General features: G+C 38.2%; 5 protein-coding genes across 11 annotated transcripts; 2 read left to right on the top strand and 3 right to left on the bottom strand.

Moving 5' to 3' along the window:
• Window positions 1-647: 647 nt before the first annotated feature.
• LOC118515144 lies at window positions 648-2572 on the bottom strand. The gene is made up of 2 exons (XM_036061845.1): window positions 1978-2572; window positions 648-1462 (listed from the first exon to the last, which is right to left on the bottom strand). The coding sequence occupies exons 1-2, from the start codon at window positions 2218-2220 to the stop codon at window positions 677-679; spliced, it is 1029 nt and encodes a 342-aa protein (XP_035917738.1). The 5' UTR covers window positions 2221-2572; the 3' UTR covers window positions 648-676.
• A 1617-nt stretch (window positions 2573-4189) lies between these two features.
• LOC118515150 lies at window positions 4190-6069 on the top strand. Its single transcript, XM_036061857.1, has 3 exons — window positions 4190-4740; window positions 4807-4884; window positions 5871-6069. The coding sequence occupies exons 1-3, from the start codon at window positions 4633-4635 to the stop codon at window positions 6018-6020; spliced, it is 336 nt and encodes a 111-aa protein (XP_035917750.1). The 5' UTR covers window positions 4190-4632; the 3' UTR covers window positions 6021-6069.
• LOC118515148 lies at window positions 4795-9326 on the bottom strand. Of its 2 annotated transcripts, XM_036061855.1 has the most exons (6): window positions 9147-9326; window positions 8110-9085; window positions 7990-8041; window positions 7488-7716; window positions 7337-7428; window positions 6768-6979 (listed from the first exon to the last, which is right to left on the bottom strand). In XM_036061855.1, the coding sequence occupies exons 3-6, from the start codon at window positions 8026-8028 to the stop codon at window positions 6890-6892; spliced, it is 450 nt and encodes a 149-aa protein (XP_035917748.1). In that variant the 5' UTR covers window positions 8029-8041; window positions 8110-9085; window positions 9147-9326; the 3' UTR covers window positions 6768-6889. The 2 variants fall into 2 exon arrangements, with proteins under 2 accessions (XP_035917747.1, XP_035917748.1); XM_036061854.1 differs by lacking the exons at window positions 6768-6979; window positions 9147-9326 and adding an exon at window positions 4795-5749 and having other exon boundaries at window positions 8110-8247.
• Window positions 9327-10888: 1562 nt separating this feature from the next.
• On the top strand, window positions 10889-11720 carry LOC118515149. Its single transcript, XM_036061856.1, has 2 exons — window positions 10889-11203; window positions 11267-11720. The coding sequence occupies exons 1-2, from the start codon at window positions 11074-11076 to the stop codon at window positions 11557-11559; spliced, it is 423 nt and encodes a 140-aa protein (XP_035917749.1). The 5' UTR covers window positions 10889-11073; the 3' UTR covers window positions 11560-11720.
• Window positions 11721-11968: 248 nt separating this feature from the next.
• On the bottom strand, window positions 11969-24653 carry LOC118515147. Of its 6 annotated transcripts, XM_036061848.1 has the most exons (7): window positions 24631-24653; window positions 24446-24520; window positions 14195-14900; window positions 13341-14123; window positions 13175-13248; window positions 12980-13096; window positions 11969-12891 (listed from the first exon to the last, which is right to left on the bottom strand). In XM_036061848.1, the coding sequence occupies exons 4-7, from the start codon at window positions 13346-13348 to the stop codon at window positions 12089-12091; spliced, it is 1002 nt and encodes a 333-aa protein (XP_035917741.1). In that variant the 5' UTR covers window positions 13349-14123; window positions 14195-14900; window positions 24446-24520; window positions 24631-24653; the 3' UTR covers window positions 11969-12088. The 6 variants fall into 6 exon arrangements, with proteins under 6 accessions (XP_035917741.1, XP_035917745.1, XP_035917742.1 ...); XM_036061852.1 differs by lacking the exon at window positions 24631-24653 and having other exon boundaries at window positions 24472-24490; XM_036061849.1 differs by lacking the exons at window positions 24446-24520; window positions 24631-24653 and adding an exon at window positions 15607-16333.
• Between the last annotated feature and the right edge of the window lie 8 nt (window positions 24654-24661).

The following is a 24661-nucleotide window of genomic DNA, read 5'->3' as shown; positions in this document are numbered from 1 at the left end:
AGGTGTTAACGAAGAGGCCGACCAGTAACGAAGAAATAGCTTTTTACACATACTGCTGCATTCACTCTCTTTTCGTGGAATATCCGAATCCGAGTAGGCCGGTGCAAATTCTCGGACTCGAAGGGTACAATTTTTTTTTCGTGTTTTTGCAAGCATTCGAGTGCAAGTTACTTCATGTCCATCAGTAGCAAATCAACCTCGTGCTAAATAAGGCCTGAAGATGCCGAAAGATTTCAATTTAATTAGTGATCTGATTGAAGCGTACAAAAACTACCCTTGCTTGTGGGATAAATCTTATGCAAATTTTAAAAATTTGCATGTCAAGCAGACGGCATATGGAGAGCTGCTCGAGGTTGTTCAACTACACGATCCAGATGCCAGTATCGATTCGGTCAAGAAGAAGATTTTGAACTTGAAGAAATCATTTCAAGTGGAACAAAACAAAATATTGAAAAGTGCACGGAGTGGAGCTGGAAGTGGAGAGGTTTACGTACCAAAATTGTGGTATTATGAGCAAATGCTTTTTCTTAAAGATAGTTCTGAAGCACCTCGAGTATCGAGTATGGACAGCAACTTTGAGGAAGAGGTAAGTGAATTTCATATTCCTTTAGGTATTCTTGTTCATCTGGAATCTTTTATTGAAAAAAAACTTTTATTGGTTGATGTAGAACAAAAATTAACCGTAAAATGCGCTCTGTACGGCATCATCTTGCCACTCCACTCGTCCCTCGTTATTCAAGTATTGTACAAATTTTTCTCTCACTGCTTTTGCTTCCGAATGCTGGTTTGTTATACCTTGAACCTGGAGGTTACTGAAATGGTTCTCATACGTGATATCACTATCTGCTGTTCCAATATAGCTGACGCACCTTATCCTTAGAAAATTATGTAAGTAACAATACGTTAATATTATCTTATTGGTGTTTTCTATCTTTTTCAATTGAATGGGCGTGTGAAACAATTGGAAACGTGAGGCCATGATACCGAAAGCATTCTCCACCACTCTACGTGCTCGAGAGAGCCGATAATTAAAAACCCTTCTTTCATAATTCAAATGCCTTCGGTTGAAAGGCTTAAGAAAGTTCACCCTCAAGCTAAATGCCTCATCACCAATAAACGTGTACGGCAGGATTAGCTCACTATTTGGTGGATTTGTTGGTTGCGGTAAATTCAATTGTTGTGTAAGTAACCGTTGATAAAATTTTGTGTTTTGAATACAACCCCCATCCGAGTTGCTTCCCGATGCTCCTACGTCGCACATTATGAAGCTGTAGTTAGCGTCTGCTACAGCCAACAACACAACGCTGTGGTATTTTTTATAATTGAAATACTGCGACCCGCTTCCCGATGGAGGTATTATTCGAACGTGTTTGCCGTCCGCAGCGCCAAGGCAATTAGGAAATTGCCATTTGTTGTTAAAATCCTTTGATACGTTCAACCACTCCGTTTGGTTGCGAGGAAGCTAAAATCAAAAACATATAATACCAATTAAAACGGTCTGTTTAAATATATCTTTCTACGTTTCTATTTTCAACACTCTTTATCTTTAGATTATCGAGGAAGAAATCATTGATTCAATACCGAATCACCCCGACTGCAGCTTCACATCCGATGAAGCACAGGATCAACCCGGACCATCACAGTCTCGCAAAAGACGATATGCAGAACCGGTCAAAGAGCGCAATTTGCGACGAAAGGTGATGCAGTTGGTGGTGGAAAGAATGGAAAATCCATCAAGGCAGACAAACGCATCAACTAATTCCTTTGGTTCGTTTATTGACATGGAGATAAACAAGATGCCACCCGATATGGAAATAAGAGCCAAGAAGTTAATTACAGATGTAATTTGGATGGGCCGCAAAGGTGAATTGACTGATGAAATGCGGATGTGCAAACCGGATTAGCATAATACTTTCTTGTTTTCAATAAAAAAAACTATAAAAATTACAAAATACAAAAAAAAACAACAAAAATTACCTGCATATAATCTTTCAACGCTGTTATGATAGCGGAACATGTTTCGGGTATGATGGACGATAGCAGCGGCTGCGAAATTGCTGTCTGAAAACGGAGGCACTGGTAGGAGCTGCCGCTGATGATAAATCTCAGTGTAGCACTGAGCCGCTCATGTGGTGACACAGCTGGTCTCATAATCGTGTCTTCCTTCACGATCAGCGGTGTGACCTTCTCCAAAAGCCACATATACGATTCCTCATCCATTCTGGCGTAATTTAGTCAATCCGTCGGCTCCAGCCTCAGCTCTTCCATCATGTTGATATGCGATAGGGTACTTCTTTTTAAATACATGGTTTTTACCCATTTGGATCGCGGCTTTCTTTCGCTTTGTGTAGCAAATAACGCTCCTAGCATAATCAAAACATCGTCTTCAATATTCATTTTACTAAACTTATATATCGCATGAACTAAACTGGAGAAAAAATTGGAGGAAAATTGCGAGGCAAAACAACGCATCCAAAATGTAAACAATCCTCACTTTGACAGAAAAAAACCAGCGCGATCGAAATCTGAATTCAGCATGACGAATTCATTTTTTCAGACCGGCATTTATCTGTCAAACACGTTTTGACACAAAATCACTGATGAAAAATCCCTCGTGTAATAACCCCATAACAATCCAAATGCAAAATGTAAACAAACATCCCCCCTCCGATTGACAAAACACGCATCGCGTGTGCAATAGCCCTGACCATTTCCGAACTGTCAAATCTTTGTTTGGGACAAGGTATGTAGATCAAGGTATGTAGATATAGAAGGTAGAGTTGTTTAGAGCAAATTGACATTTCTCGACCTGACATAACAGTTCCGTGGTGATCAAGGGGAAGGGTATTGAGAAGTATGACGGCAGCGTCGGAGGAGGCGCCGGTGGTGGTATCGCTTGCGATTTTTTGACGAAAAATGCAACCAAATATCGTCAATCGTCTGTGGGACAATACTTAATATGCGAAGATGACCCATAAATTAGCGAAATTGCTCAAAGGACTGAGAATCGAGGCTGTTTGTTCATGTTGGTAGCCCTATACCATATGTTTTTGTAAACAAACTCTGACATAACTCGACTAAAATGTCGCCCTGTCAAATCGATAAAAATCCACCTTCTAAATACATACACCTTGATGTAGATATAGAAGGTAGAATTGTTTAGAGCAAATTGACATTTCTCGACCTGACATAACAGTTCTGTGGTGATCAAGGGGAAGGGTATTGAGAAGAGTGACGGCAGCGTCGGAGGAGGCGCCGGTGGTGGAATCGCTTGCGATTTTTTGTCAAAAAATGCAACCAAATATCGTCAATCGACTGTGGGACAACACTTAATATGCGAAGATGACCCATAAATTAGCGAAATTGCTCAAAGGACTGAGAATCGAGGCTGTTTTTTCATGTTGGTAGCCCCATACCATATGTTTTTGTAAACAAACTCTGACATAACTCGACTAAAATGTCGCCCTGTCAAATCGATAAAAATCCACCTTCTAAATACATACACCTTGGTTTGGGACTCTATTTTACCTTTTTACCCAAGGTATATGGATATAGAAGGTAGATTTGTTTAGAGCAAATTGACATTTCTCGACCTGACATAACAGTTCTGTGGTGATCGAGGGGAAGGGTATTGAGAAAAGTGATGGTAGCGTCGGAGGAGGCGCCGGTGGTGGTATCGCTTGCGAATTTTTGACGAAAAATGCAACCAAATATCGTCAATCGTCTGTGGGACAACACTTAATATGTGAAGATGACCGATGTCGCGCTGTCAAATCGATAAAAATCCACCTTCTAAATACATACACCTTGTTTTTACCCAAAACGCAAGGTATGTAGATATAGAAGGTAGAGTTGTTTAGAGCAAATTGACATTTCTCGACCTGACATAACAGTTCTGTGGTGATCAAGGGGAAGGGTATTGAGAAGAGTGACGGCAGCGTCGGAGGAGGCGCCGGTGGTGGTATCGCTTGCGATTTTTTGACGAAAAATGCAACCAAATATCGTCAATCGTCTGTGGGACAACACTTAATACGCGAAGATGGCCCATAAATTAGCGAAATTGCTCAAAGGACTGAGAATCGAGGCTGTTTATTCATGTTGGTAGCCCCATACCATATGTGTTTGTAAACAAACTCTGACATAACTCGACTAAAATGTCGCCCTGTCAAATCGATAAAAATCCACCTTCTAAATACATACACCTTGCCAAAACGCACACCCAGCAGCTGTCATTCGATGTATGCGAAATCTTTCTGTCATTCCTTGCCATGTTTGTAAACATACAGGCAGTGTTGTTTGCAGTTGTTGATTTGTTTTCCGGCTTTGATTTGGAAATATTAAGGATTTTGCTGTGAAAAGTTTGCAATGGAGAATCTGTTGATGAGTGAAGAGTGGTTAGCTTCGTTATCGTGGGTTGTGGATTTGAATGAAGTGAATTTGCGAAGACGCAACAGGCAAATTGTGCGCAGGTGGTGGATGCAACCAATCTTTTTCCGGCGGCAAGAAGATGGCAACCGCTTGCTGGATAATATTGTCGCAGAACAAGCCAACGAAACCGTCGTTAACTTTCTTCGCATGAAGAAGGAAGATTTTGATGTTTTGCTGTAAGCTATAAGGCCGGCAATAAGTCGCATGAACACCAATATGCGCGACTCCATCACAGCCCAAGAAAGGTTGCTAATTACGTTGCGGTATTTAGCAACTGGAGAAACCTTCAGTAGTTTGCAATATTTGTTTCGAGTGAGTATCTCGTACGTGAGGGATATACTAAAACGAACAAATTATAACATCTTTGTATTATTTCAGGTGTCTCGTTCCTCCATAAGCAACATAGTAAAGGAGACGTGTGTCTGCCTTACAAAAACTCTACGATCATATGTGAAGGTAGGATTCGAATACGTTTCTTTCGAATTTGATTGTAGATCAATTGTACACCAACAAATGTACAACAATAATTTTGTTAGTTATGGTAAACCGTAATCTATTTAACAAAACTTACAACTATCCTACCAAAAAATCTAACTATATTTACAAACAAACTAATGCTAACTAAACTAATTACGCTAATGTAAACTAACTAACTAACTAACTAACTAAAAAAACCTAAACCTACACTATACTATGCTAAAGAAAAACACTACTCCCGGTTAGCACGTTTGGCCAAAACTAAATCTTCCGCATCGAGCATGGATCGCTGAATCCTCGACGTAACAAAATCTTGTTCTTCGGGTGAAAAACGTCGGAGAAATTCAGCGACCCAGCGGCCAAACGTGTTCTCCCGGGAGTGTGCATTCTCCCTTGTGGCCTCCATCAGCTGCTTGAGGGACTCGCTCAACTCACTGCCCCCGCCATCATGATTTCTTCGACAACGACGCCGTTGTGGAGCATTGGTCGGGACAAGGGAACCTTGGGAAGGGAGCAACGAATCGGTGCGTAAATGAGAGTTAGGAGAAGAAGAGGGTGGGGTGCTAGGAAGAACGACAGGACTGGGACGATGAGACGACGAGGGCTGTATGCACCGAAGATTTGAAGGGCCGGGTCGAGGAGAAGAAGGCTGTATAGTTTGGAGGCCGGAAGGGCCGGCACGGGAAGAAGAAGGTTGGGCAGAGGTTCTAGAACTGTAGGAATGGTCAATTATGGAAATCGGGTTTGGTGGTGTTGTAGGTATCGGATGGGTATAGGATTGGACGGTGGATGGCGCGGTCGAGACGAGGGAGTGCTGAGCGAGGCCCTCATCATGATCGTCAAGCTGAAATTATAAAAAAGAAAACAGATTAATACATTTCTTTTTTATTCATGAAGAACGGCCTGGCCGTATTTCTATATTTCATTTTTATGCACTTGAAATTAATTATTCTTTTCACTTTCAGTTACCATCCACTAATGAACAATGGCTGGTAGTATCAAAAAGGTTTGAGCAACGTTGGAACTTTCCCCATGCCATTGCAGCGATAGACGGGAAACATATTAACACCCGCGCTCCTGCACACAGCGGATCCGATTACTATAACAAACAGTAGATTGTTCCAAAAGCTTGAAAACAAGTTATTAAATATTCCAGATCCCGAACCATTGCGATTACCATATAAAAATCCAATACCATATTTTATATTAGGAGACAAGGCTTTTGCTTTTACCGATTACTGCATCCGTCCCTTTGGCGGGCTCCACTCACCTGGGAGCTACCAGCGCATTTTCAATTATAGACATTCGCGTGCTCTAATGCCCGTTGAAAATGCGCTAGGAATACTTGCAAATCGGTTTCAAGTATTGAAAGGATAAATACTTCTTTCTCCGGATGTGGCAAAACATATTGTTCTAACGACTATCTATTTACACAACTTTTTACGAAAAAATGCTTCAAGAACAACATACTCTCCACCATCCTCATTCGATAGAGTCATTGGCGAGAACGTGGTCCCTGGCGATTGGAGAGCCAATGATAATTTGGTAAATCTTCAATTTGTTTCGTCACGGACAGCTGATCGATTGATGAATGGTCGAACGCATATGGCTCTCGATTTTAAAAATAATTACCATCATTATGCTGCTTAGTCCCTGAAACTACATGACCCCTTTGCTACCACCAAACTATGTGCTCACCTCTCTTTTATTTAATCTGGGACGAGGTGGCAATCCGACATTAAAACGTGATTCGTTTCTGAAGATTAGATTAATTATTAGGTTTACTTAAGATAATGAGTTCCTTTTGAAATGTGTTGTTGTGATATTATCGTTCATTCTATTCACAATAAAAAATGTAAATATTGCTTTTTGTAAATTTTAGTTGCATAGAAAAAATCTTAAATGTTTAAATGTTTTAAAATAAAAATAACACCACTCCACTACATGGAAAGTTGAGAAACATTGAGTATACCGCTAAATGAACTCAGACCTGCACGCCTGAACAGATACGGTCATATAGTGTAACAGATCGACAAGTTTCCGTTGGCTCGATTTTAATTGATGTCGGACACCTCTACAGCAGACCGTTGTCATGGCCAGAGAGGCCAAGTTGCATGTAATAAGTAAGCATAACGTGATGAGTAAAATATACCAGACAACGCTACTTACTATGACATACAGGTATTTAAAAAATGATGTCACAAGATAAACAACATTGCAGACAGCGGCAGCGTATGATAGAAACCGCATCAGTTGATTCTACATTGCTATCACTACTATCAATTAGCCTACTATGCAATACGGTCATACCGTTTTATAAAGAATTTCAAACTAACTAATCTACTGATTGCAATACATCCTACGTTGTCCATGTCTGTAATGTTGCTAGCCTTTGGAAATTACATGAAATGTAAATAGAGGTTATACTAACCGTATCGGCATGGTCGTTGTCCTCCGTGGCATTCGCCATGAACATCATCGCCTCGTAGGCGAACCACCTCGGCCGGAAAACTTCATCGTATGCTAAAAGAAGTAGAAAGATTACTGTGAGTTACTTAACTAATTAATTTATAACAACTTACCTTCTCCAGTATGCATGTTCTGCCGCACTTTCGACCGATATGATCGAAAGCTACATAGCATGTTGGTCCATAGGCGCTTAGCCTCAACGATTGTGGTTCCAACCTCCGTTGCGACGCAAGACCAAGCGTCGTTCTGCAAGTTGCGATTTTTGTAATTTCGCGAACTTTTTGTGTATATTATCGGCTGCCGTTCCACGGCATTTGCCAAACGCAGGCAGAGCTCCGTATTCTACAATTAAAAACAATAATCGCAGTCACTAATTGCAGTTCAACAGCGGCTCCATTGAAGAACTGTATAATATCCTCGCACAACATAGGACGCCAACTCGCACCATGCACTGGCAGCTGCCAGTGCAGCTGCAGCGATGCAATTCCACCATCCTCCATTCGCCATGGGAACTTCTAGCGTCGCTACATTAGTGGCACCTCAGGAGACCGCTACATATTGTTGCTTGGAAGAGCCGGCTTCCGTTTTCATCATGTGATAATGATTCGTACTCACCTTCTGAGCGTACGCACGTTGCGGCTTTGCATTTTCCATGTTCAAATTTATCCTAAAAACAAAAGACAAGAAAGTTATTTTCGAAGTAGCATGTAAAATTTAAGATTTTTTATACCATACCGTAGCTTTGCCGGCTTTGTCGCGGTTTGTTTTGTTTTGGTTTACTCCTTCTTCTTTTTTTTCTCAATTTCAATTTTGATGATCTCGGCGAAGTGTCAAAAAGATTTCGCATGGATTTCAGCTCAAGGACAAGGTGTATGTATTTAGAAGGTGGATTTTTATCGATTTGACAGGGCGACATTTTAGTCGAGTTATGTCAGAGTTTGTTTACAAACACATATGGTATGGGGCTACCAACATGAACAAACAGCCTCGATTCTCAAGCCCTTGAGCAATTTCGCTAATTTATGGGTCATCTTCGTATATCAAATGTTGTTCCACAGAAGATTGACGATATTTGGTTGCATTTTTCGTCAAAAAATCGCAAGCGATACCACCACCGGCGCCTCCTCCGACGCTACCATCACTCTTCTCAATACCCTTCCCCTCGATCACCACAGAACTGTTATGTCAGGTCGAGAAATGTCAATTTGCTCTAAACAAATCTACCTTCTATATCCATATACCTTGGACACAACAACACATAAAAATTCTGCGCGTTTATACACACTGGGTAAAATGCCGGACATGACATTTGCTAAAATTCAGCCTCTATCCTATATAGACTTTGCATATAAAGATCAACATTGCTTCTGTTTCGGCTATCAAACCCTCCGTTCTCTTAACTATTGTAAGTATTATTTTTTTTATTTTGCAAAACTGAAGTTCTTCTAACATAGAAAATGTTTAATATTTTCGTATTTTTGTCTTTTTCAAGCTCTTTAGCGACATGTTCAGTCACAAATTTTGAATTCTCAGTACCACTTTGATAAGCATTCAGAATCTTATCTAATTTAACACTTTGGTATTGTTTGTTTTGTGAACTCATTATTTACGTATTTTATAGCAGGCACTATCATTGATTAAATCAAATGTTGCTACAAAACGAGATATGAGCCAGTTATGAAGGAAAGATAAGACGAAGTGAAGTGTAAACCTAAATTAGGATGCTTTATAAGAATTATTAGCCTTCTGTTCGCATTGATTTTTTAACTCACATGGTTTTTGGTCTATAAGACCGATAATTTCATATCACCGGTATAATGAATATGAACCAATAGTTGGTTCGTAGTAATTTTTCTTGTTTTATTTTTGGTTGGACACACACGGGAATTTCTTATATTCTGGTGAAATGAGAAACCAAAATTACCCAATCGAAGCCTCTAAATAACTAAAATGAGATTTTTCAAGAAGCAATCTTCAGAAGGTCTCTTTTCGCAATGCATACCCAATTGACAAAAGGCCTAAAACCGCCCGTAGACGGTGCATACTTTTGACAGGCGACTTTTGACAACCACCGATTTTCCTTTGTTCTTGTATGCTGTCAGACGCGTCCCCGTAGCTATCGTTTTCGGCCCCTCCTGTGCAAGGTATATGGATATAGAAGGTAGATTTGTTTAGAGCAAATTGACATTTCTCGACCTGACATAACAGTTCTGTGGTGATCGAGGGGAAGGGTATTGAGAAGAGTGATGGTAGCGTCGGAGGAGGCGCCGGTGGTGGTATCGCTTGCGATTTTTTGACGAAAAATGCAACCAAATATCGTCAATCTTCTGTGGAACAACATTTGATATACGAAGATGACCCATAAATTAGCGAAATTGCTCAAGGGCTTGAGAATCGAGGCTGTTTGTTCATGTTTGTTGCCCCATACCATATGTTTTTGTAAACAAACTCTGACATAACTCGACTAAAATGTCGCCCTGTCAAATCGATAAAAATCCACCTTCTAAATACATACACCTTGCTCCTGTGGTAGCAGCGGCTACAAGCAGCTGTAGCTGTCAAATGCCCCAAGAAAAATAACTCCACTGTGTTTATCACTGTGGATAGGATCGAATCAATTATGGCTTCAAGGTAAACTATTAAATTCGATATACGTTCATTTTTATCGCCTTAATAATCATTTCAACAAAAGGAAATTCGCTTTTGAAGCCATCAAATATTAAATAAAACTCTCATGCTGACACAGAGACAAAATAGCTTATAGTATTGAGTATATACAAATATCCCGATACATGCAGTATGAAATATATTTGTATTTTAACGTAAAAGTATATTAAAAACGTAATGTTTTGTTAATTTTAGAGAGCTTATATTGATAGAAACTCATATTTTACAGAACAAAGATGTATAAAGTATTACTCGGTACAGTTTAAAAGCTTATAGGGAGAACTTTACATGCCCAAAAAATATTGGAGTGGCTTCTAGTTTCAAGTTTTTTACAGTGCTTTGTGTTATTAAAAATCTACAATCATTTTTCTATTTCATTTCTAGAAGATTAAGGAATTTTCATACAAAAAAAAATTATAACGGTGAATTTTTTAATTTATGTGCTGCCTGTTCATCGCACAACAGTTCAACTCCCCAACCTACCAGTGCTAACCACCACATCCCCGATCCGTCATCCGTGTCGCCGGCGTGTTTCCCGCATACATCGGGTTACAAGCCGGCGACTTGAGAACAATAGGTCGCTGGAGCTGTCAAAAGTCGCCTGTCAAAAGTATGTCCCGTCTACGCGAAGCTTTTCCCGCATACATCCCAGGCTGCAAGGAACATATGAAAAGACCAAATCCCTCTGTTTACAATACTAAGTCAGCGAGTTCATGAACTTTATACGGCTTTTTACCTAATAATAAATAGTAAAATCATAAAAAAACATATAGAAAACTCATGTCTTTATTTAACATGTACATTTTATTTGGTTTTAAAAGATTTTTCATTAATTTTCAATTTTAATCAAAAAATCGAGAGTAATGATATTGTTGATATTGGTTCCCTGATCAGCGATTGTTGTTGTTTTGCCTGTCAGACTGGCCGACGCGCTACAAAAAGAAAACTTCTATCCGTATAAACAAAAATTTTCCGAGTGCTTCTTAATTACGTTTTTGCTCAGTGCCTTCTAATATCACCAATCTTGTAAAAATGAGTGACCAATTCAATAAACGAGTAAAATATAATTCATATTCGTATCGTTATCGCGATGCTACAGAGCGCCGAGCAGCTTTGCTAGAGCAGAATGACGAAGAGCTAGTTGCAGGAGGAAGTTCATACGGTATAAGACGGGCAAATATCATTGTTAGTTCTTTTATAACATGGCATATGTTTTGTTTTCCAGTTATTGGAAGCAACCAAGGCGCAGGCGATGAACCTATGGATTATCATTCAGAAGGATCTTCCAATGTGATGGCAGAAGAAGCCGGTGTAACGACAAGCGAACCTGAATGTGATGAGTTTGTTACGGACTATTTAGTTGAAAGCTCTGACGATGAAAGAATGGATACAGAACGCACAGAAGGGTATGATGTAGAAGCCGAATTACGTCGATGGGCAATATCCACCAATCAATCGTATAATTCTATAAGTCAAGTTATGGAAATCATCTTCCAAAAGATGCTAGAACTTTGCTGAAGACTCATCGAAATGACTCAAATGAAGTTGTAACGATAAACGGAAGTCAGTATTGGTATAACGGGATAAAACGATGTCTGCTCAACGAACTAAGGTGCGTAGCTAATAAAAGTTGTTAAAATAAAATAAAATAAAATAATAAAAGCTAATAAAAGTTGTAAGTTGTTGTTAATATTGGGGATATACGATGTAAATTGGTAGCTGTTCCCCTTTCCAAAGAAAATGAGTATCAATATGTTCCATTAATTCATACCCTCGTAGGCTAATATTTGCATTTCTTAGATAATAAATAATTAATATGATTTTCTTTCTGTATCGTTCTTTTTAATTACTATAATTTATGGATTATAACATTTCAAAAATTTACATATTATACATTATACATTTTTCATGAGTTTTTATTATTTACATACAAATTACATCATATTACATGTATTTAAAAAAATAAGGACACTTAGTTAGTGAAGGAACTTTATAACAAAACAAAAAAACACTAATAATGAGAATGTTGATGTCTGTGGTGCGTGGATTAAATCTTACCTTCTAGGTTCAGTCTTTGGCGGGCATGCTTCAATTTATTTTGGAAGAATGTTTTAATTTTTTGAGGAGTTGGAGTTACTCCGTGAAAGGTTCCAATGTGCTTAAATAAAGCAAGAATATTTTTATATCCAAACAACGGAAATTTTTGGTTCGGATGTCCAATTCCCGTCCAGCTCATCTCTATAACAAACTGTTTGGCAAATATGATGTCCATCGCTGAATGAAGCCTTTCTTCCGAGCTATCTGTTGGCAGCTGGCATTCCAGATATTCTTTAAATTCTTTTTTATACTGCTGATCATTAAGCTGCTGATCCACTGCATCCAACATTTCTTTGGATGCGATCGGTTCCCAGTTGAATGAACTATTTGTTACCAATCCTGGACGAGGAGAGATTTTATCTAAGATCAAGTCCAGCTTAGTTTTAATAATTGCTTGATTTTTCTCAACAACTCGAACCCTGTTGGCGTGGTTAGTTTCTATTTCATTAAGTTTCTGGTCCAAATTTGTAATTTTTTTTGTCATGTCATCCATTTTCTGTCCAATTGAAACTAAAAGATCGCGCAATCCTGCGTCTATAGAGGATTTTGTTGTCTCTAGATTTATGGGACTATTGCTGCTTATGGGTTTGGAAATGTTGGGTTTGTTGGATGCGGAAAAAATGGAATCCGAAATGGATGCGGAAACATTGCGGTGAACGATGTTTGTTGCAGGTTGGATGTTCTTGGATGTATTTTTTGCCGTTGGTAGTTGTTTTATAAAATCTGGATGTAGTGTTGGTTGTGATGAGGAAGCTGTAACACAACGATGAAAAAAAAAATACATATTACTCTCAATACTGCTCCCAATCTTTTAAACGCATGCCGAGAAAACCATACAAACCTGCGGAAACACTGCGGTGAACGATGTTTGTTGCAGGTTGGATGTTCTTTGATGTATTTTTTGCCGTCGGTAGTTGTTTTATAAAATCTGGATGTAGTGTTGGTTGTGATGAGGAAGCTGTAACACAACGATGAAAAACAATACATATTACTCTCAATACTGCTCTAAAGTTTTATGAACCAATATTTTTTATACCTGTAGGCTGCGGCTTCTCGGATAAAACATATTTTCCGTCTCTCATATTGAGCACCACAATCTTGCGTGGTGTGCTAAATGATTCGCCACATCGTTAAAACACGAACAAAGAGATAAATATATTATACATCGAATCCTTTGTTACATGTATTTTAAAAATACATACTTTTCCATGTTGCTTGGTTGTTTCTCTTATTGGATGTTTACGTCTCGACACAACACAACCGCAATAGCTCACACGGATCAGATGGAGGACAAGCAACTCGGTAAGCACAAGTTCAAATCAACTTATAACCCTATATAATTGATAACACAGAAAAAGATAGGATAGCCACCGGTAAAGGGGGGGGTACTACACACAGCTATGGCATATGAATGAATAAGTATGAATTTTAAATAAATGACAGCTATAAGAAAAAAACAAGATTTTTTTTCGTTTTTACTTGCTTGAAAACGGCACGTTTTTATTTTCTTTACCAACCAAGTTGTATACATTAAGACCAAGATGTATACATTACCACGCCATGACAGTTGGTCCGATGAGGTGTTATTAAGACGTCTTTTCGTGGTCTTTTCGTGGGTGAAAAGACCACGAAAAGACGTCTTTTCATCTGTCATTTGGAGCCTGCCCGGCTAGCAGGCTGAGGGCCAGGGGTATGTAGAAATCGAGCGAAATGGGGGAAAAATCCCGAAGCAAAAATCCGTCATAAAAGCCATCACTTAGACGCATTTTATGACGATTTTCAAATTTCGACAGCTTTTCGCCCTTTTCTTCCATTTCGCCCCTTGGCTGTTTCGCCGCGATTTCTTTCAGTGTGTGCGTGTCATCTAGCATGAATGTGGCATTGTGCGTGTGATTGTTACCCTTTATTGAAATTCGCAGCTGAAAACATAAACATTCAGATTTTAAAGCGCAAAGCAGCATTCAAGTTCAACTCAGCAGTTTCACCTGGAAAATAAATAAATAAAAGTAAGTAAGATTAAGTGCATGACAATGAATCAAATTATTATCATACTTACATAAAAAATAATAAAACGATTGATTATTTCAGCCAAAATATAATGTCGGAACCACCAAAGAAAGGGCGCCTTTTTGCACTGCAACAACTGCCTTCGGCTGTGTTATGCTCCACAGGAGCGATCGTCCGTGTTTTTGGACCGCGAACGTCATCAAGACCGACGCCGGAACCGTCTCTTGCCCCCGATGCTGGTTCCATGGATATCGCTACGCGACCGGCAGGATCGGTGGAACAAAAACGAGGATCGCAGCCGTCCACTAGTGCGACGCCGGTACCGGCATTTGTTCCCGCTGCAGGTTCCATGCGTGTCATTCCGCGGCCGGCAGGATCGTCTGCGACGTCGGAATCTTCTACTGCTCTCAATGCTGGTTCCGTGGATATCGCTACGCGTCCGGCAGGATCGATGGAACAAAAGCGAGGATCGCAGCCCTCAACGAAAGCGATACGTGGGATGATTCTTGTGCCTGCTAGTTCCGTGCGTGTTGTTCCACTAGCGACCACAAGTGCGACGCCGAAATCGTCTGTTGCTTCAGCTGCTGGTTCATGCGCGCATGACTTTGCGCGACCGGCAAAAACGACTGTCGTGCATCAAGGATTCCGTCAGCCGTCACCAAGCATGACACCGGAACCGTGTGTTTCATCATCACCGGGATCAACATTTCACGAAGAGCAGTCGTCAGCAAGCAGCATTCATCCGTCCACCGTATCTATTAATGTAAATAAGAACACAGAGTTAGTTCAAGTAAAAACAACTTGTCCTGGGCACGATTTTTGTTCACACTGTTTATTATTAAAACTGGATGCCCGAACTGCCCAAACGGCTGCGATAGTGAATGAAATTTCGGCCACAATACATCCGATGAAAGGCGTGCGACGCAATGCTCAAACCATCCCGATACAATATATAAGCAACGAAGAGTCACTGGACAGGTTTGAAGAGCATCTTACAGATGAAAATTTGTTTTACACCTTCATACAGCGTGCGGATGCTGAATTATCCAGCCAAAACGCGAAAAGCCGACTGCATGAAGTGTTGGATATAATGTTCGACAAACAATTTTTAGCCAAGTGTAGCTGGCTCGGATCGGGTAGAAGAAAAATAGCCTTCAAAAACTATGTACATACTATGCAATTTTTAAAAAATGTAGCCACAAACCACATGGGCGTAGAAGTAGATATAAACTTCGTAGAAATGTACATAAAAAAAAAGCTTGCATATGCTCCTAAAAGAGTAGCAATGCAAGGCATTAGAAAAACTTTCAGTCGCACAAGACGCACTATGTAAATTTATATTTAAGTTATTATTTAGTTTAAGTTTTATTTAGTTTTTATATTTCCTTTTGTAGTCTCTTAACGTTTTAATCTTTGTTTTTTTTTTAATTAGAACGGTCGTATTGCCTTTTTCATACTTACCAAACATAGGTTTAAGTAGTGTATATATTTAATTCTGACTATCTTAACGTTATTCGTAGCTGCGTCCTGCGTATAGCAAAACGATCCAAATGGGATACGTTGTTCGATCCGGCCACGTGAAAGACTGCTGTCATATAAAATTATGACAAAAAATGTGATACGAAAGTAACACAAGCTGTGATAAATTAAACACTGACTAAAACCTGAAACAATCACGTAAACAACTAAGTCAATTATGTATGTGATAAAAGTAAATATTTAATATTGAAAGTTCATCAGTATAATGATAGCCGCATATACAATGTAATATACACCAGATTATATGTGATTATTATTTATTTTTTCGAAAACAATTACAGTATTACTTTTTATTATAATATAACAATTGATAATTCCAAATTTTACATTTAATTATTCAACTAATGTCTGTATGAGAGGTACAAATACATAGTTCGTGTCGTCCGTTTTAATAGCTACTAATTTACACTTGATATCTGTTGGTGAAAAAACTATCGATTCTATGGTAAGGTCGCTTGTATTTGCCTCATATATATCTTTCATCGTAGGCGAGCAAAAGAAAGTATGAGTTTCTGTGATTTTGTTAAATGCTGTCCCATAAATGTTAATCGTTGATCCTATTTTTTCTGCCTTACAATAAGTTAAGACGACAGCGCAACACGAGAAACGCCACGCAGCAGAACGCGCCACCGATAAACAAACAAACCACGCTCGACCGATAAACAAACAAACCACAAAGCAGCGCGCACAACATAATTTGCAACGCAGCATTATTCAGCACGCAGCATAATTCAACACGGACCAGCGCACCAGCATCCATCCAAACAGTTCAGTTGATACTCAGACGCTAATCCGAACGGTTATTAACTCCGCCGGTCGATGGAAATAAAGTTAAGTTTTTTTTAAAAACACTTCTCCCGGACACCGTGCGTTAACTGGCGCCCGAATAGGGACCGCGCTATGTGAAAAATAAAGTTAAGGTGCAAGTGAAAAGTAACCACGTTAGAGTGAAAGTTACCACCAAATCCTAAACTAAAAAAGACTTCCTGATCGCCGAGTGCAGCCGTGTGAAAAGGATCCCGAGTCACCTGTGCAGTTAGCAGCTCACGCAGGACAAAAAGGAACCATCCATCACACTGAGAAGGAAGAATATCATAGCCGGTTTCCCAGCAAAAAACAACACATCGCCCGTTAGAGGAGCGAAAAACAACATAAGGCCCGTTAGAGGAGCGAAAAACAACATAAGGCCCGCTAGAGGAGCTGATAAAGACAACATAAGACGTACATCCAACGCCCGAAACAGGATGCGTATGGTACCGTAAGTACAGTGAAATATAAAAATCGTAAGTGAAAATTTCAAACAGTGAAAAAAAAATCAAAAACGAGTATTAAAAACGATTGCAAATTAATATTACATATTACTAACTCAATCAAGTGAAGTTAAAAACGTGTTTAAACTAACGAAAAAATCCTGGAGGATCTAATTAATTCATTACAATCTCTAACATTGAAAATGTCGAGACCCGAACTTGATCAAATTATCAACCGCATTGCCGCACTCGAAGCGTGCAATATTGCCCCCACTTTTATCGATTATTCTGATCCACCGCTTTATTTCACAAAGCCAGATGGAACAAGTGTAAATCCTGAAACTTTTGAAAAAATTCCCGATTTGGTAAAAGATCTACCAACATTCACTGGGGATCCCAGCGAACTGAATAGCTGGTTAAATGATGTAGACAGTTTAGTGAAACTCTATCAAACTAAAGGTACAGATACCATCGAACGTCAAAATAAATACCACATGATCTGCAAATTCATTCGTAGAAAAATACGCGGTGAAGCGAATGACTCACTCGTCGCTTCAAACGTAGGCATAATTTGGAACCTGATCAAAAAAACATTGATCACCTATTACGGCGAAAAACGTGACTTGGAAACATTGGACTTCCAACTCATGAGCGTGCAACAGAAGAACCGCTCACTTGAAGTATATTACGACGAGGTGAATAGATTACTGTCCCTCATCGCAAATCAAATAAATACCGATGAAATGTTTACACACCCCGAAGCTTCCAGAGCTTTAATTGAAATGTACAACAAAAAAGCAATTGATGCTTTCATGAGAGGACTCGATGGAGACGTTTACAAGTTCATAAGGAATTATGAGCCAACATCGCTTGCAGGAGCATACAGCTATTGTATCTCTTTCCAAAATATTGAATGCAGAAAAATGTTAACAAAACCGAGAACATACACTCCACCAACGGCACCAAGGAATATGATTCCCTTACCGCCACCAACACCAATAAGGTACACACATGCCCAGCCACCACCTAGGCCTCATTACCCAAAACCTCCAATGTATGGAAATCGAAATTTTAACAATTTCATTCCAAGGCACCAACAGCCCTTTAAAAAAAATGCAATCTAATCAATTTCAACGTCAACCTCCACCAGAACCGATGGACGTTGATCAATCTATCAGAACTCGCCAAGTAAATTACGGAAATCGTCCAAATTCAAACAATGTGAGACCACCAAAACGACCTAGAGTCAATAATATCCAAACAAACGCCAGAAACATAAACAACATTAATCATATAGCAGATGCCAATCTTGCACAAACATTCGAAAACGTAAACAACAACGTGAATAACACAACGGTTGACAATGTGCAACAGTCGTTCGAACGATATTTCAGAACAATTGAAAAACAAGAAGGTAATAACTTCAGAGAAACTTTTGAAGAAGCAGAGCTGAATTTTTTAGAATAAACTCAGCGTTGCCTTACTTCTTATTCTATGGTAACGCTTCAGAACCACTCAAAATGTTAATTGATACTGGATCTAATAAAAATTACATACATCCAAAATATGCAAAAATTTCACACAAGGTTGATAAACCATTTTTCGTATCATCCGTAGCAGGAGATATTAAAATCGACGCTTATTCTCAAGCACGATTATTCAAACCATATTCAGATAAAATGCTAAAATTTTATCATTTAGAAAATTTAAAATCGTTTGATGCCATAATTGGACACGATTCACTAAAGGAAATTAAAGCAGTAATTGACACAGCCAATGAAATATTAATCATTGATGGCACACATGTCATTCCATTACAACAATACCAACTACAGGAAGTAAATAAAATAAACATTCGTGATAATCATCTGAACCAAAACGAAAAAAGAAAGCTACATGACCTATTACAGGAATATCAAGATCTTTTCCAACCACCAGATTTGAAACTACCTTGTACATCGCGAGTAAAAGCGACAATAAGAACAAAAGATGAATCACCAGTTTATAGTAAAACGTATCCCTATCCCCAAGCACTTAAAGGTGAAGTTAACAAGCAAATTGAAAAACTCCTAAATGATGGAATCATCAGACCTTCGAAATCCCCATACAATGCACCAGTGTGGATTGTTCCAAAAAAACTGGATGCTGCCAATGAAAAAAAATATAGACTTGTCGTAGACTACAGAAAATTGAACACTCAAACAATAAGCGATAAATATCCTATTCCGGATCCATCTACTGTTTTAGCCAATCTAGGTTCAAATAAATATTTCACAACTCTTGACTTAGCGTCAGGATTTCATCAAGTACCTATGTCGGAAAATGATATCGAAAAAACTGCATTTTCAATAAACAACGGAAAATATGAATTCGTACGCATGCCATTTGGTTTAAAAAATGCCCCTTCAATATTCCAACGCGTCATGGACGACACTTTAAGGGAACACATCGGAAAAATTTGTCATATATACATCGATGACATTATCATTTTTAGCAAAACAGTTGAAGAACATCTGCAAAATTTAAGAATTGTTCTAGAAACTCTGAGAGCCGCTAATTTCAAAATACAACCGGATAAATCTGAATTTCTAAAGACAGAAGTTGAATTCCTCGGATTCATAGTCTCAAGTGAAGGACTTAAACCAAATATAAAAAAGATTGAAGCCATAAAAAAATTCCCAGATCCACAAAACCTTAAAGAACTAAGAAGATTCTTAGGAATGTCAGGTTACTACCGCAGGTTTATTAAAAACTATGCACAACTGGCAAAACCCATCACAAAACTCCTAAGAGGGGAGGATGGCCATCGCCAAATTTCCAAACACGAATCAAAAAATTTCCCTATTACATTTGATCAAACCGCAAAAAACGCATTTCAAACCCTTAAAGACATAATATCTTCTAATGATGTTTTAGCTTTTCCAGATTTCCAGAAGCCATTCGAACTAACAACAGACGCATCGGAAAAAGCACTAGGAGCTGTGCTTTCACAAAAATGTCACGACGGTGATAGACCGATAACCTTCATTTCTCGTACTCTTTCCAAAACAGAGGAAAATTATGCAACCAACGAAAAGGAAATGCTTGCCATCGTTTGGGCACTACAAACATTGAGAAATTTCATATACGGAGCTAAAATTAATATTCATACAGATCATCAACCATTAACATTTGCTTTATCTCCGCAGAACAACAACGCAAAACTGAAAAGATGGAAATCTTTCATGGAGGAACACGATTACCAATTATTCTACAAACCTGGAAGATCAAACGTTGTAGCAGATGCACTTTCCCGTATACAACTAAACTCATTAACGCCAACTCAGCACTCAGCTGACGAAGACGATCATTCTTATATACCTTCAACAGAAGCACCAATTAATGTATTCCACAACCAACTAGTATTTAAAATTGGAACTAATTCTTCATACCAATTAATTACCCCTTTCCCAAAATTCAGAAGACATATTTTTATTGAACCAACATTTACTTCTGATTTTATCAAGGATAAATTCAAAAAATTAATCAATCCAAATGTAATTAATGGAATTCACACAGATGAACAAACAATGGGAATTATCCAAGAAGTTTATAAAACTCTCTACAATCCAAAAACAATCAAAGCTAGATTTTCCCAAAGACAAGTACAAGACCTATGCGATGAAGAAACACAAATTGAAGAAATCAAGAATATTCATAATTTTGCTCACAGAAATGCTAAGGAAAACTCATTGCAATTTATAAAAAAATTCTTTTTTCCCGGAATGAGAAAAAGTATTCAAAACATTGTAAAAAATTGTGAGATATGTAAAACAGAAAAATACGAGAGAAAACCCCAAGAATTTATACCAGTAAAAACACCAATACCGACATATCCTGGAGAAATTATCCATATTGACATATTTGCTTATAACGCAAACTTTTTATTTATCTCATCTATAGATAAATTTTCAAAATACGTTAAAATACGACCGATAAAATCGAAATCAATCGCTGATATAAAGGAAGTTTTACTACAACTCCTATATGACTGGGACTTACCAGCTCAAATTGTAATAGACAACGAATGTACGTTTGTCTCAAACGTTATCGAACAATCAATACTAAACCTAGGAACAAAAATATTTAAAACTCCAGTTAATCGTTCAGAAACGAATGGACAAATAGAACGTTGCCATTCAACAATTAGAGAAATCGCTAGATGCACAAAAAAACTCAATCCAGAGATGAGCATTATAACATTAGTACAACAAGCTGTTTATAAGTATAATCACAGCATACATTCATTCATAAAGGATACACCACGAAATGTGTATGTAGGAGAAATATCAAACGATCCGCTAGAGAGATCAAGAATAAGAGAAAAAACAAATGAAAGAATACTACAGATATTCAAAAAGAATGAAGAAAAAATCAAAGATGAAAAATATAAGGATTACGTAGAAAACGAATATGCATTCGAAAAGAAAAAGACGAATAACAAACGCGAAAGTCGTTTTAATGCAGTAAAAGTAAAGGAGAATCATCCAACATATATTATCGATTCAAACAATCGAAAAATACATAAAGTAAACTTAAGAAAGTAATGAAAAAATATTAATACTTTTTCAAAATTGTTTTAACTATCGTTACAGAATACTTACGATCCTGTTGATCAAACTAATTTTCGCAGACATAAACATATATGATTTAAATAACAATCCATTAGCCATAATACCGATAGGTAAAGCTAAGATTCAAATTGGATACGTAAGAACAATACATCCAATAGATTTAACTGATATAAACGAATCAATAGAGAAAACATTACAAGATAGTCCAAATGGAAATTCTACTGAATCTATCGAAAATTTGATCAGCATAAAAGCTAGCATGCTAAAGGACACTTTTGCGAAAATCAAACCATTTGTGAAAAGACAAAAACGATGGGACACGATAGGAAAAATTTGGAAATGGATCGCTGGAACTCCAGATGCAGACGACCTACATGTCATAAACTCCACAATGAACTCCCTGATAGCAGAAAGCAACAAACAAATAATAATCAACCAAGGCTTCAACGACAGGTTGAAACAAATAACTGATGTCGCTAACCAAGTCGTAAATATCGAAAACGAACGCTATGAGTCACACCAAGTGGAAATTCGGAAACTTATTCTACTTTCCAACATAAATATGCTACAAGAAAAATTGGATGTCATAGAAGACGCTATACTGTTAGCTAAAAACGGTATTCCGAGCAGTAAGCTACTATCCCTTGAGGATCTGACATCAATAGAACAGTTTCTTGAGAAGAATAACATTAAATACAACACACCGGAAGAATTGCTAAGGCAATCAACTGCCCAAGTAGCAGTAAATGAATCTCATATACTATACATGCTAAAGTTCCCCAAACTATCTTCAAAAATCTACGAGTACGAATACATTGACTCGATAATACAACACGATGCACGTATAATCGTCACACAAAACTTTATATTACAAAATCAAACCCACGTATATTCCATGACAGAGAAGTGCCAACAACAAGAAGATGTTTATATATGTCCGCAAATCGGCATACAACAACCCACAACATGCATTCAACAAATTGTGAGAAGAGAAGATTCACAATGTGACTACGAAAAGATTTATAGTCGAGGCTTCATAAAAAGAATCAAAGACGACACAATACTAATCAACGACGCAATAGCAGAAATCGCATCAAACTGCAGCAAAATGAACCAAGTACTGAACGGTTCCTACGTCATACAATTCGAAAATTGTAACATTATCATTAATGGAGAAATTTATTCAAACGACGAAGTCACCATTCCTGGTAAACCATTCAAATCAACAGCAGGAATCAACATCGATAAGGGTGAAATCGAACATAAACCGCCTCTCCAACTCGTACAAAAACTCACCATAGAACATAGAGAAAAACTAAAAAGTATTAACTTGCAGAATGATTCTCTAAGATGGAAAATTAATGTATTCGGAGGAACTTTTGCATTCATATGCCTATGCGCATTTATAATCTGTTTATTCTTCCACTTCAAGAGAACGACGATAAAAGTAAACATGACTCAAGCGAAACGACCAGAAACGTTCGTTAGCAGACCAACTTCATTCCACGCAGCAACGAGACATTGAGGGCAAAGTCATTTAAGAGGGGAGGAGTTAAGACGACAGCGCAACACGAGAAACGCCACGCAGCAGAACGCGCCACCGATAAACAAACAAACCACGCACGACCGATAAACAAACAAACCACAAAGCAGCGCGCACAACATAATTTGCAACGCAGCATTATTCAGCACGCAGCATAATTCAACACGGACCAGCGCACCAGCATCCATCCAAACAGTTCAGTTGATACTCAGACGCTAATCCGAACGGTTATTAACTCCGCCGGTCGATGGAAATAAAGTTAAGTTTTTTTTAAAAACACTTCTCCCGAACACCGTGCGTTAACTAATATTTAGCAATATAAAAATCCTTAGTTAAAAACCAATTATCTTGAGTACATGGATATAGACGCATATTATAATTTATATGCAATGTTACTCCACTACGTAGATATCCAGAAAATAGGAAAGGAATAGGAAATGTTTTCCTTCTACTGTACATTTTTGGCACCCATGTTTATGATTGAAGTATGCAACACCTACAAGAAAAAAGATAATTAATATACTGTGCTAGTTATGCGAAAATTACATTATGTAAATGCTTCTCTAACTTACCTTTTATGAACGCACGCGCTGGTGAATCTGCGATGATAGCTCTAACGCGTATTTGGATGAGCTTATCGGCTATGACGAATGATGGCTAATTGGTTCCGGATCTGGAATGCAAAAGATGGATATTAATATTGCAATTAAATATGCTTTCATGTAGTCAATCTTGTTCTTACCTTTATACGTGGTTGCTGCAGGAATGATGTTAGCACCGAATGAACTGCTCTCGCCAAATAATTCTGCCTCTAGTTTAGCGTTATTAGCTTTGATAATCTTGCTGGTTTGGCCGGTTCGACGCATTCTTTTGACCGACATTGTTACACTTCGAACACTACTACAAGGAATGCACTTGAGAAATGTAAGCAATTTGCGTCACTTAATCGCAAACGTATGTAAGTTGCTTGATAGTTAACGCAAAGCTAGAACAAATTCTCTACACACTTGTTCACTATTTTTTTCACTCAGGAAGTTTGTAACACTGTCACGCGCGCAGATAAAGACACCGATTGTAGCGATAACTCGAACCGAATGAACACGAAAACGACATTTGCATATGTATATAACCAACGACCAACGAATAGAATAGTAGAATTTGGTATATGCTATCGTAGGTATCGGATGAAGAATTGTTTACATTTATTTGTTGTGTAATTTAGGTACATGATTTAGGTACATGTTTCCCTCCTTACCAATTGACATTATGGTAGGTAGAAGGAAAGTTCTACAACAACAAATGTTAGCAACAGCTAGTAACGCGTATATACATAGATATGAGTTGTATAATCTTACCTCTTCGATATGTATAATATATATACCTAGCCGTGCAAGAAAGAAGACAGCCGAAACAAAATTGGTTGCTTGAAGCTATGGGTGGAGGTAGGAAAAAAATAGGTTAAACAAGGTGTAATATTAGCGCAAATGAAATAACAGTAGGCGTTGCTATGAACACAGTAGTATGGAAAACAATACGTTACCTTTTTCTGCCCGGTAATGTGCAATTCGAAT

This window comes from Anopheles stephensi (assembly GCF_013141755.1).
Source record: "Anopheles stephensi strain Indian chromosome Y unlocalized genomic scaffold, UCI_ANSTEP_V1.0 chrY15, whole genome shotgun sequence".
Classification (NCBI taxonomy): domain Eukaryota; kingdom Metazoa; phylum Arthropoda; class Insecta; order Diptera; family Culicidae; genus Anopheles; species Anopheles stephensi.
The sequence above is the reverse complement of the archived record's forward strand: the minus strand, read 5'-3'. Positions and strand labels throughout refer to the sequence as shown.